A 13760-nucleotide genomic window follows, 5' to 3' on the forward strand; every position below is an offset into this window, starting at 1 on the left:
AAGTCCAGAGCACCCAAGTTGAACATTGAGAGGAATCATGGGAGAATCAAGACAATTCAGAGACAGAAATCTGCCTTGGATACTTTTAAACAGTAACAGAGCCAAGAATACTGTGGATCTTTCAGAGCTCCCTCGTGATGCTGAGCTCATCCTGGAAGAACATCCAGGGGTATTTGCTGCAGGAGTGACTCCAAAGATAAAGCACTGGCAGCTGCAGCACTGCTGGGATTCTGCAAACCCTGTTTAGTTTGGAAACTGCTCACTGAAACAGCAGCCACGGCTTACTCTGCTCAGCCCAGGAGTCTGGGCAGGAACATTTCTGCTGCAAGTCCACAATGGGGTACTGTAGGTTCAGGAAGTACACACAGGAACTGCACAAGAACACTGAATTCCTGACAGAAATATCAAGCTGGACACTGAGAGTGCATTGTCTGTAAACTCAAACAAAGATGGAAAGTTCAGCCATCAGTTACTGCAGGTTTTGAGATGATGGAAACACTTCCAAATGGATTTCCACTCCACACTGCACCTTGAAGCCATAGTGACAGCCCAGCCCCAGCTTGCATTCCCAGGAGTGCTCTCATGCTAAGTGTGACCACACAAACCTTACAGAGCCCCCTCAGGTCAGGATCACCAGGAAAAGCCCTGGGAAAGTCCTGGAGCAACTGAACTTCCCTAGAGCAACATGCTGCCAGAGGCAGAAGGCCACCTCTCCCCTCCCCTGCTCACACTCTGATATTACAGGAAATCTTTTATTCTGACATTTGGCACTGTGCTGGGAACAACAAACCCTGAGACTGAGGGCTCCTCAGAACCCAGCAGGCCTGGACTGAATCAGTGTGCACAGCCAGGAGTTCACAGGATCCCATCATTTGTGTTTCTCTGACCAGCAGAAGAAGACTTGGTTGAGCTCATCAGCTGTGGAATCCTGCATTAATCCTGACCAATCTTTGCAGCCAACTCCAGCACAGCAGGGAAGAAGCAGCTATACATTTTATTTTAGGATGTACTTAGTCCTAGTGGGCCATAAAAATGCATACTGGGTGTCCCTGTGCTCGAGTGAAGAGAAGGATTTGTTCCTGTAAATCCCAGGAGAAGACTTTGCACCTTGACTGGCTGCAGAAGGGAAAGCTGCACTCCACTGCCACCTCTGCAAATGGACACCTGAGCTCCCCAGCACTGAGGCAGGAGCTGTGTCAGGAGCTGCCACGTGAACTCCTCACTGTTCAGCCTGGTGACTTTGCTGGCAGCTCCCTGACATCTGTCCCAAGGCTGCTGGGAGGTGACAGCCCTATGGAAGTGGCAAGGACCATCAGTAACAGCAGCACTGAAGATTCATCTGATCTGATCAATTCTTAGCAAGAGCTGAGGCAGCATGTGCTGAGAAGAGAGGGGAAGGAATAATTGGCGCTTTTCTGTAAATATAACTGTGGAAGAAAGCAATATGGAAAAAGGCTGACCCCGAGCTCCAGTTACTCACTCCAATGACAATAATCCCCTGCTGCTCCCATGCACTGGGCTATAGAATGCAATAACTGGGAGCTGAACCAGAGCAGAGGCAGCTCCTGCCAGCCCTACCTTGTTGGGGTGCACGGCACGCCGCAGGTTCTCCATCCATTTATCTCGCTCCGCCGCCGAACGGCACGAGAAGCATTTGCTTCCTGATGAAGTCGTCACCTACAGGGAAAGGAACGGGATTATGTCTTGACCAGCACACTGCAGCATGTGGCTGGGGAGAGAGGGGGGCTTAGGGAAGATCCTACTGGATTTTATTTTTTTTTTTTAAGTGAACAGCTTTACCCAAGCATGAAGCAACAGCCCCTAAGGCTGGTGGAAAAACAGGACAACTCTGTATGTAACAGAAATAATCATAGAAGCAAACTCCAATTACTTCTCCTCTTCCACACCAGAAAACACTAGATAATGGGCCCCATGCATGTGATGCTTTAAACCACCAAGTTCCACAACTGAGGGAGTGCAAATCCTTAGATGAACTAAAGATAAATTGGAACTCTGAGTGGTTACTTGGCATTCCTCCAGGCTCAGCCCAAAGCCTGTGACAGTAACAACCCATTCCTTGTTCCCAGCAGAACACTGGCTCAAAAAGCCAGCTTTCCCACCTTCCCCCTTGGTGTCCTGTGGCTCCTGGAACCCTTGCTGGGAAGATCATGGGGACAGGTCTGTAGAGCCCCTCCTGGCCATGGCACAGCCTGTGCCAGCTCATGGCCCAGCTGGGGCACTCAGAGCTCACAGCACCCACCCTAGCTGGGGAGAACCAGGGGGGGCTTCCCAACCTGACATGGCTGGAAGTGCTGCTGAGCCCTCCTCTCACCTCTCATGCTTCCAGGTCAAGGGATTTTCTGCAGTATTTTTGTGACTTTCTCTGGCCATTGGGAGTTCATAGCCAGGGTTCAAGAAACACACTCACAGCAGTGACACTTCCAGTGGTGCAAGTGCCCCTTATTCCTCATCACACTCCTGCTGTCCCAAGGAAACTCAATCCTGCTGAGCCCATGGAAGCATCACTGTCTGGCAGGCCAGAATGACAAGGCACCACATTTCCTTCCTGTGCCCCCATGTCAAACTTCCCTGGCACCAAAGCCAACAGCTCCCTGCAGCTGCTCCTCACACACAGATATTCCCCAAGCTGCCACCTCCTCCACTCAGGCTGGTCCTGACCACCAGGAACGTGGCTCCAGCTCTCTGCCCTCTGCATTTCCTTTGCCCAGCAATATTCACCATGTACAGCTCTGCTGGGAGGCTGAATGGACCTGGCTGCTGCTTTAAATAACTCCCCTCTGAGCTTCATTTCCGCCAGCCTCAACCTGCAGAGTTATTTGTGAGTGCTTTATCATCTCCCAGTGTTTGTGTTTACACACTGTGCACTGGGTTATCAGCTTCTGGGAGACACAATCTCCTTTAATTTCATGTATCTCCCAGAAGCCCAACCTGTTCTTACAGCAGAGCTGGCACTTGCTAAGATTTGTCATTAGCAAACCTCAGTGATAAGTTGAGAACATCCCTTCCTTTGAACACAGACCAGGGCAGAATGAGGAGAGGCTGTTCTGTCTTTACACAAAAACGCAAAGAATCTTCCAACCCTTGATATTCCAGAGGCTTTCTCCTTCAGACAGACATCCTCCCAGTTCCTTGCACACTTTAATATTCTGCCTGTAAAATACATTCAGCTGAGCACAAGCTCTCCTGGAGTTCCAAGAACAGACTCCATACCAGCAGGCCCAGCAGTGTCATCTTTGCAGCCTCCTTTTACCCTCCAGAGCATTTCCAGCTCCTTCAGAATCTCCCATGACAAACCTGCTGCCTCATCTCCTCTGCACTGCTGCTGATGCTCCTTTAACCTCCATCCCTGAGCCTTCCCAACAGAGCTCTGCTGGCACACAGGACTGTCACTGCATTTTATTGCCACACTTAGGTAAACACATGCATTATCATGGCCAAATTCCTTATTCTATTTTAAACCACTTATAAGTTAATCTTTCAAAACCTAAAAAAGCTGTAACTGTCATACTGAAGTGAGAGAAGGGGAAAATCATGTGTCAGATATGAAGTGTGTCTTGGTCTGATGGGAGCTGAAGATCACATCTACCATGTGTGACCAAAAATGTAATTTCCCTCAGATTTGTAATCAGATCCCACCTTTGAGTTCTGACTTAAATATCATATGGCATTAATGATCTTTATGAGATATTAATTAACTTTATAAAGAGAATATTCTGGTCTCATCAAGATTTTGGATATGCTGGAATGCTGTTAATGTACAGGACAAACTCAATTAATAAAACTCATTAATTCCTGAAATGTTACTTCTCCTATTCATTATCCCCAGTCCTTGGATGGACAATCTGTCCAGATAAAAATCTTGTCTTTTTAAGACAGTGCTGAGGTACAGGGTGGCTTCACTTGAGGGGCCATGCATGGAGTGCCAGGGGATGCTGACTGAGCACTGAGGGTGCCTCACTCCTGTCCAGGGGATTTTCCAAGGCTCTCTCAGGGCTCAGCTGCACCCCTGGCCCTGCAGCTGCTCCAGGCATCCCAAGGCCACGCGAGCAATGGCCAACGTTTGCACAGCTGGATCAAATCTACTGCTGCTAAATTTAGCTCCACTAAATTCTCCCTTGCTGAGGCAAGGCCAGGATGAGGCAACAGGCTCAGCTGCATTGGAGCAAGCACAGTTTGTCTTTCCCTCAGCTGTGTCCTGGGACAGCTCAGGAATGACCGAGCAAGGGGACAAGGCTTTGGTCTGCCAAGACCTAAGAGAGCCCCTCAGCCCTCATGGCCCTGCCTGGCCCAGGAGCCCCAAAATCCAGGGCCAGGAACAGGCTCTGAGCCCCTGCTCCTGCCTGAGATGCCCACTGTATATTTAGCACACGCAGCACGTGCAGTGGCACGGGATGATTTGCTGACTGAGGAGTCTTGCAAGGAGAAAAAAGATGATGCTGAGTAATTTAAAAAAAAAAAAAAATCAATGAAGGAAACAAGTAAATACCGACTGCCAAGTACTCAGCAAGTGAGAAAAAAGCAAGTTTCACAAAACTAAGTACGCAGAAAAAGCCAAATGCAGCCTGTGGAAAAGCCCTGCCCTGGTGCTGACTGTGCTCCCTGGCAGAGCTGAGGGGAGCAGGGCCGAGCACGTCTGAATGCAGCGTGGTGGGGACAGAGGGAGGAACAATTCCCTGCACCTTCATCCACCAGCTGCCTCCCAAGGAGCCACTTGGTTGTTTTCCACTGCAGATGGCTCTGGCACCTCTCGCTTTTGTCTCCGTCTGGGTGTGCTGCCAGTTCCTCTCCAAGCTGCTCTGCTCCATCTGCAGCCATGTCAGCCCCTCCTGGCCCCTGTCAGCCCCCCCGGCCCCTGTCAGCCCCCCCGGCCCCTGTCAGCCCCCCCTGGCCCCTGTCAGCCCCCCCTGGCCCGTTCACTGTGTCAGGTGAGCACTGGTGGCCCCAGGTCAGCTGGGGATGGGAACAGCTCCGGGCACTGTCCCTGCCCAGCCACCAGAAGGTGAAGGATGAAGGATGGAGCAAGGCTGGCAGTGCCCGGCAGGAGCTCCACTGCCCAGCTGGAGAACAGCCCTGCCTGCTCCCAGCACAGCTCCTGAGGGAGCAGCTCCACAACAGCCTCACAGGGCAGGGATGAGACACCACCAACGGCAGCACCTTCCCCATCCACTGCACAGAGAACACCTCAGAGCCCCCCTCATCCCTGTGATCCTGGCAGGGCCTTCCCACCTGGCATTTCTTGGCCAGGGCTGCTTTTCCAGGACACCCCCTGAGCTCCTTGGTGTCCCCCAGTGGTACCCCAGTGCTGTGGGCTGCAGTCACAGATTGCAAACCCATTCCAGTGCTGACCTCACTCCCAGCTTCCAGAGGCCCTCAGGAGCCACGAGACCAGGGCATTGACACAAAGTGCCATTTAGCTCTCACCTCGGTCCCTCCTGCTGGAGCTTGTTGGTGAGCAGCCACCAGTGACAAATCAATGTCCCTGTTGTTTCCTGGCATTCTTCCTCTCCTCTGCAGGCTTTGCAGAACAGCAATTAACACGTTCTTTCTTTACAGTGTGACTTCTCTTTATCCAACTCACTTAACCCCAAAATTTTCTTCCTCCTTCCAAGTGCTTGGCTTGTATCTCACTCTCACTCAACTTTCTGCAAGTTCTGTTCATATCCCTTCCTCTCCTCTTGTGGGCTGAACAGAATTGGTAAACAATTCTTATATTATGGATGTCACATCTATTTTCCATCCAGCTTCATTTTATCTTTCTTGAGTGGAATGTAATAGAGGACACATAATTTACAAAACTGTTCCCCTCCTGACCCATTGCACTTGATCAATTCCACAAAGAATGAACAGCAATGCAAAATTTATACTTCAGCCAACTACAGACTTTGTTTGAGGCTATTTTCTGTAAGACTGTTTTCATGTTATATTTTAAGAAATAGACATTTTAACTCACCCATTTCAAAACGTGCTGATTTCAGTAAAGAAAAATGTCTTTATCTTTCCAGTCTGATTCCTCTGAACACTGGCATGTGTTCTCATCCAGCACTGCCCATCCAAGGACAGCCTGCAGCCCCATCACCCCCACAGCACAATCCAAACACAGCTACTCCATTTATCTGTATCCAAGCACAAACAGGTGTTACCTGCTCTTCACAGAAACACAAATATCCACTGCCTTATTACTGTAAGAAAACCATTTCCCAGTTCTGTACCCAGCCACTGCCACAAGCAATAACACTTTGCTATCCACATTTCAGGACAAATGATTCCCAAGATATCCTGTACTGAATTACCCAGCTACAGCCTGGGCTGTACGTGTCCTCTCCCTCCTGCTAGCACAGACCTTACCACATGCCATAACAGATGTCAAAGGAATCTGAAATGCTCACAGATTTTTCTATTTACGCAAACAAGGCAAGCTTCAGTTTTCTAGACAAAGTCCTCCACACTCCCACTGACAGCAGCAGGCTGGCTCTGTGACCACACGCAATGTCTCTGGGAACACTGAGTGGGGATTAGCACTTCCCAATATCTCTATGAACATAAACTGTAGGGGCATAAACAAATTCATGCTCTGCTGATACACAGCCCTAAGCAGTGCAGCACCTGTGCCAGCAGCTCTGCTTTACAAGGAGCTCATTGCTCTGATTGTGTGGATATGATCCTCCTTGGAAAGACGGGAGCAATTTTCTGCCTATGAAATGGTCTCTGTGCAGCAATTGTGAGCAGCAATGTTTGGGAAGAGCCAGGCCCCAGATGCCAGCCCACACCTGGCTCCCCAGAACAGCCCCAGCACAGCTCCTTACCTCAAAGCAGTAGTCTTGTCCCAGGATGCTGCTGTGGACTGGCTTGATGACCACCTCCTCCTCCATGCTGAGATCCAGAGCCTCAACAGCACTACTGGGACTGAGCAGGGACTCGTGGGAGCGCGACTCCTTCAGCCTCGGCATTAGATGGGATCTGCAGGAACACAGCAGGGTCAGAGGATGCTCCCTTCCCAGAGAAACCTGCCAGCAACATCTGCTACAACAACTGCACAATATTCCTGGGAACTGGAATTTCTGCCATGAAATAACCAAGGGCCCTGAAGAACAAGGCCTGCTACACTGTCCCATTTGTAATTTCTACTCTAAAGGTTCTGTAACAGGCAGTATGAGCAGTAAAACAATTTTTCCCAACTCAAATGCAGTCAGGAGTCAATTCTTTAGAGGTTTGCACACTGTGGGGTCTCTGAACAACGGAATCAAACTCTAAACAGCCACCACACCTGCTGAGGGAGACTTCCCAGGTGCGGGATGTTCCTAAACGACCCTTCCCAGGTGTGGGGTGCTCCTAAACGACCCTTCCCAGGTGTGGGATGTTCCTAAACGACCCTTCCCAGGTGTGGGGTGCTCCTAAATGAGGTTTCCCAGGTGTGGGGTGCTCCTAAACGAGCCTTCCCAGGTGTGGGGTGCTCCTAAATGAGGTTTCCCAGGTGTGGGGTGCTCCTAAACGAGCCTTCCCAGGTGGGGTGGAGCAGTGTGGGTGCATTGGAGGCCAGCTGGCTGCAGCACCTGCTGCTCTCTCAGCAGCACCATCAGGTCTCCAGCTCAGGTGCTGAGCTCTGGTGGTGCCAGAACCTCACCACAACAGCCACATCTGGATGTGCACTCTGTCACCAACAGCCCTTGGGCTCGTGAGCTCTCTCTGATTGTCACACACACCCCTGGGATGGGGACAGTGTGGAAAATAAGGCTGTGATAGCCCTATTGATTGATCTAAATGCTCTGGAGTCCCACTGGCAGCATTTAGCAGCAGGGAGCCCACAGACAGTGAGCAGAGCACCATTTTTGAGACAGCCAATACAATCAATGGTGCCGTAACTCTTAAAGCAAAACCAGAGCGCTCAAGGGGAAGAAAAAAAAAAAAAAAGAAAGATAGTTAAGTACTCCCAGGGAAAACACAGCAAACCCATGAAGTGGCAAGGGGAAAAATAACTTGAGTGCAAAGGGAGCCTTCTCTATAGCCTGCACCACATCAGATGTTCCTATGCCAGACCTCTGATCCTGGTAACTCTGACCTTTAAAACCTCTGGCAAGCACTTGGGGGCTCCCAAAGAGACCAAACGTCCCTGCCACAAAGGGGCTGTGACGCCTCCTCCAAAGGCACGGAAGGACAGCAATAAGGAGAGTTTGTGATATTCTGAGCATGGTCCTTCAAGAGTCAAACAACAATGCTCCCAGTATGCTCCCAGCCTGCTCTGGTGTGTGTGTTGGGTTCTGTTGTTCTCCAGAATGAAGCTGACCAAAACAGAGAGAAATGTCAACAGTGCATGCAAAATTCATTGCTTGCAGTGAATCACACCCCAGGCTGGATGCAGAAACAGCCCAAGGAGATTCTCAGATGAAGGCAGCAGCAGCAGCAGATAAACAGGTGTTTCTCTAGATGTGCCATTAAGATTCAGGCCATGCACAAGCCCCAGGTGATAACAGAACTGCCTGTGGCTGTTCCCTGCCTGAGCTGCTCCATGAACAGCTCTGAGTGCCAGGGCCACCTCCTCCCCAGGGACACCCAGCCTGGGGACACCCAGGGTGCTCCCTGCACCTACCCCAGCCAGGAGCAGCTGTGGGGACACCAGTAAAACATCTGCACAGCAGCCACCAGCACAGGCTCTCTGAGGGGACAACCTGCAGCCCCCAGTGCTGAAAGCCCAGCTGGGGCTGGCACAGTCCTGGGCTGCATCAGCCCCAAGGCTCCCCATGCCATTAAGCCATTCTCTCAGCTGCCCACTCACCCCACATTTCTGTGGTGAGTAAATTGATCTTTAGGAACCCAGCACAGTCATTTCCCAGTACTTTGTGGCAATTTTACACTATCTTCAGAGAAAAGGGTCCCTATCCTTTTCCTCTGAATGATACTGTAAATGAACTCTAATACAGGCAGACAGATCAAGTTACCTCTGGATGCTGAGTGCAGAACTAATATCTAGGAGCTCAAGAATTGACAGTACAGACTTCTCACCCAGCCCAGATAAGCCCAGAATCAAGCCATTTCTGGTAAATCTTATTTCCATATTTTACAGATGAAATTAGAAAAGGTAAATAACCAAGTTGAGACTTGCATTCTTGTGTACACAAATATAAATACTGATAAAATAAACCACAACTCAGTACATCACTGAGTTGCATCGCCTCATGCTGGCCTAAGAATTTTTATAAAAAATGAAAACAAAACAAGTCTACTTTTCATTTAAAATGACTGCAGCTGGATGGCCCCGGGTGGGAGTGCAGATGTGCTATCTGAAGGATTACCAAGGGGGAGTTTCTCAGGACACACTATGCTCCCACCAGATTCAGCAAATGTGTGTTTATATCCCTCCACACTCTGCCAAATGCCTCTGGGAATCCTAAAATGAAGGGGACATTTTCAGGGAGTTATTTGTCAGGCCCTTGGCTCAGCAGGACCTGCTCCCACGATGTCGGTCCCTCCTGGCCGCTGGGATCCAGCCCAGGTCAGCAGCAGACACGTTTCTCAGCAGATGCTGCTCTGTGCAGGGGAGTGCTGCAGGTCTCAAACCAGCCCTAAAACCCAGCATCTGTCTGTGTACCAAGGGCTAAGTGGGGAGATGTCATTAATTAGAGCTGCTGGAAATGTCAGCAGCAGGGATGAGGATGTCTCTGCCAGAGCAGGGCAGGATGAGCAGAGCCCCCTCCCAGGCTCTGTCCCATCTCTGTCCCAGCCCTGCCTTCAAAGGGCACACAGTCCTTTCACTTTAATCCCTGTTCCAGGGCAGAGAGCACTCGTGTCCCTCGGGGACATCGCATTGTGGCACGAGCCCATTTACAGGAAAACATTTGCCAGTCCCCATCGCTGCTCCCACAGAGTTCCCCTTGTAGCAGCAGTAACAGAAAGGCCACAAGCTGCTGCACCTGAGAGCAGCACCCACAGCACCAGGGACACCTGAGTCCCTGCAGACCTGTGCTGGCCATCAGCCCCCCAAACAGGCAAACACACCTGGGCACCATCCGCTGACAGTGAGCACACACCTGCAGGGTGCCAGAGGGACCTTGCTCACATCCATCCCCCTGCCATGCCTGTGCAGATGCTGCCTGTGGGGCTGTCCCATCTCCTGCTCCAGTAACTCACTGTGTACTCCAGGTCCTGTCCTGGTTTACGTCAGCTGATCCAATTCCAATCCTACACCTTTGTTTTAATAGCTGGGAAGGGCCAACTGCCCAGAGCCATCTCACAACAGGAACCCTCTTTCCAAACAGCACATTCAGTTCTTTTTGCCAAGGGCCTTTTTTAAATCCCTTTTTACTTGCCTAAAGTTCAGTTGAAATGAAGGGGGGAGGAAAAAATCTCATAAAAGACCACATTAGTTCTAAAGAGAAATGACATTACTGCTACCGGCACTGACCTGGCGAGTCCTGCAGAGCAGCACCAGTCTCTGGTTATTAAAGAAAGAGCTCTGCTGCCCGAGAGCAATCAGAGAGGACTGTTGTGCTAAATAATAAAAGTCATAAAACATTACCGTGTGAAGGGATGTATCCCCTCTGCCTGTGCCCTCCACAGCCACCTGCGTGTCACCAAATCCAACCAGGACCATGGGGACTGCAGGGAAGTCTTGCAAAAACAAGGATGGAGAGGCAATCCATCCTTTCCTCACCCAACTCCAGGGCTGGGTTTTGAGCAATGGAGGCAGCAAACTGTGCTGTAAAGAGGCAACTCTGTCAGTCCTCATTTCAGAGCCTCACCTGCCTGAAACCACCTGGCCGCTGCTCCTGTGGTTTTATGATGAAAATGTTCCTGATTATTTCTGAGAGACAGAAACAAACAGAGAACCTGGTGGGCGGCTGCACAGGGACGGAGCAGACACAAAACTTAACACTGAAACAAAGTGGGGGGGAAATGAAATCTCCTACTGTTGTGCTCTGAGAACATGAGCAGATTGGGGAATTGTGAAGGAAATCCAGGCCCTCAGCTGAAGAAGCCCCACTTGCACCAGCTGCAGAGCTGGCACTGCATGCTTCCCCAGTGTCAGAAGGATTTGATCTCCCAAATTACATTTGACTCTGTGGCACTTCTCCTGGCCAGCAAAGATTCCCTGAGCGCAGCTTTTTGAGCTGCCAGTTCTTTTGTGTGCCCAGCTGGGTGCAGGTTCTCTAGGGCAGCCCTGGTCCCCTCCCCTGCACTCACCCACTGCAGGGGTCCCCCTGCCCAAGCACAGCAGAACAGCCCGGCCGATCCACACCCAGCACAGACAGCATCTAAATCTGTCTCCAGCCCGGGGATTAGGGGTTTGTTATGACTGAGAACAAAGTGCACAACTCCAGTAGATGGATTTGCAACATCAGATGGGAGAAGGATTTTAGCAGTCACAGATGGGGGTAAATCACCGGCCATGCCCTGCCCTGTGCCACTGCCCCTCCCGAGCCTCTCTCTGCCGGCTCCCTGTGGCACTGTGCCCTGCAGGGCCCACACTGCTCTGGTTTGCTGCCCCGTCTCCTGCACAGCAGCTCTGCCCTCCCGGGGCCCAGCAGCGCTTTGTGACCCCCCCGCCGGGCCAGCTTCCCACTGACCTCCCAGCGCTGCTGCGAGCGAGTTCCCATCCCTTCCTCCCCCGTGCCTCATCCTGCTTCAATGTAACAAACAAATATGAAAGCGATGTTATGGGAATAACCAGCACAAACAGCACACAAGAGAACTCGCAGGCTTCCAGAAGATGAAGAATGTTATTTTTTCCTGCAGAAGAGGACGTGGGGATGGAGTCTCAGCATGCAGCAGCACACCCTTCTCCATGTTCTGCTGCCCTGAACTTTCTCCTGCCGTTCCCAGAACCCCAGCTGCTGATCCCTGCCTGGGAAAGTCTGCTCAGCATACTCAGGATGGGAACCTGGCGTTACAGGTTGCCCTCACTAATGCAACACCTTCCCTGAGCAACACAAAGGACATGTAATTAAACTTATTAATGCCTGCCCTTGTTTTCAGACTGTTCTCAGTTTCAACTGGCAGCAGGATTAATTACATTCAGAAGGACTCTGTCAGCTCATACCAGATTCCAAACGTTGTTCTTGCCAGAGCAAACCTGAAGGATGATTTTAACCTGTGACATTCACCTGAGCATGGATATTTGTTTAACAACGTGCCACTGCAAAGTTTGTCGGGGCAGCCTGCAAGCCCAGCACAGGACACTGATGGCATTTGTGACGTGCAAAACAAGAGGGCTTCAGGGGAAAAAGGGCATCAGGAGCAGGATGCAAAAGGTGACCTGAATTTCAATAATCAAAAATATTTCCAAGGAGCCTCTTTCCCATAAGCAGAATTACATCAACATGACACTTGCAACAGAAATCAACACTTATATTAAAAAACACTTTTATCACATCTGCCTAAGCAGTGCCAGATCTGGGGACATCATACGCAAACATCAGTGACAGATCCACCACTCCAATCTGGAGCCCGAGTCACAGCACAACCCCGGCACAAGTCATTCCCACAGCCTCCGGAGCCAGCAGGGACCGCAGGGCCCCAACAAACACCTGGGGCACGTCCATGGCAGCAGAAGCAAAACCGGGACCAGGGACCGAGCCGGAGCCCCCTGCTCCCTGCAGCACCCACGGCACAACGCCGGGGTGCTCCCAGCTGCACCCCACAATCACCACCTTCCACGGCGGGAGCAGGGCGGGGACGAGGGGTTTGATTTTTATCAGCTAAATTTTGCGTAACATCAGTCTGGAGGCGGAATCTGGACAAGGCGGCAAAGGCGAGGCAGGATGTGTCCTCCTGGACCAAGCAGACGGAAATGGAGCCGCAAGGCCCATCTCCAGAGCGCGGCTGCCGAGCCCGGGCGCGGATGATGAAACGCCGCCCAGGATGGAAACAAACCGCGAACGGCCGGAACGAGGGACGGAGCGCGGCCGCACATCCCCGGGTCGGGCCGGGCCGGGAGCGGCTGTCAGCACTGGTAGCTCCAACGCGGCGGCCTCCGCGCCCCGGCCCCGCTGCGCGCCCGCCGCCCCCGGCCCGCCCCGGCCCCGGCCCGCCCGGCCCCGCCGCGGCCGCTGCGCTCGGGGCGCGGTGCGGGAGCCGCCGGTCGGGGCGCGGGGCCGGGCGCGGAGTTGGCGCTGCCCGCGCAGCCCGGGGACGGCCGCCAGCCCCGCACTCACCCGCAGGGCCCGAGCCCCGCCGCGCCGCCGCCGCGCCGCCGCCCCGCTCGGGCTGGGCCATGCCGCGCTCCCGCCGCCGCCACCGCGGGCGGGGACCCCCGGCCCCGCCGCCCCCGGCCCCCGCCCCGGGCCGGCCCCGCCGCCGCCGCTCCGCCCCGCCGCGGCCCATTGGCTGCGCTGTAGCTGGGCAGAGCGCCCCGGGCCCGCCGCCCCCGGAGCGCGGGCTCGCCGTGGGGGGCAGCGGGTGCGTTTCGCTCCCCGCCGCGGCCCGGAGCACCGGGCACCCCCTCGGCTCCCGCCACCGCCCAGCAGCGCCCGTGCCCCGCGGTCCCCGAGCCGCTCACCCCTCGCCTCATGCCGCCTCTCCCGCCCGTCGCCCTCATTCTGTTCCGATAAACCGGAGTACGGCGCAGCTCCCCGGGAGCCCGAGTCGAGCGGCGGCTGCCGCTGGCCCCGCCGCGTTCCCCGGGCCGGTACCGGGAGGGGAGGGACGGCGCCGCCCGCCCGCCTGTCCCTGCCCTCGGCCGCGCAGCGCATTCCTTTCCCGTTTGGGAGAGCCGAGTCACTGACCTTTGCAGCAGCGCGATCCACAGC

General features: G+C 53.0%; 1 protein-coding gene across 6 annotated transcripts in view; it reads right to left on the reverse strand.

Annotated features, from left to right (window-relative positions):
* The window catches only part of DAB2IP (DAB2 interacting protein), a 154732-nt gene that overhangs the window by 30970 nt on the left and 110002 nt on the right, over positions 1–13760 (reverse strand). For 4 of the 6 annotated variants that reach the window (XM_058818140.1, XM_058818139.1, XM_058818138.1 and 1 more), the window contains 2 exons: positions 6825–6978; positions 1579–1677 (listed from right to left, as the gene is read on the reverse strand). In XM_058818140.1, the coding sequence (XP_058674123.1) occupies positions 1579–1677; positions 6825–6978 (253 nt within the window). Of the gene's footprint in view, positions 1–1578; positions 1678–6824; positions 6979–13166; positions 13199–13510; positions 13639–13760 lie in introns of those variants that run through there. The other 2 variants (XM_058818141.1, XM_058818142.1) reach the window with 2 other exon arrangements.

Source organism: Ammospiza caudacuta, chromosome 21 (assembly GCF_027887145.1).
Source record: "Ammospiza caudacuta isolate bAmmCau1 chromosome 21, bAmmCau1.pri, whole genome shotgun sequence".
Classification (NCBI taxonomy): Eukaryota; Metazoa; Chordata; class Aves; order Passeriformes; family Passerellidae; genus Ammospiza; species Ammospiza caudacuta.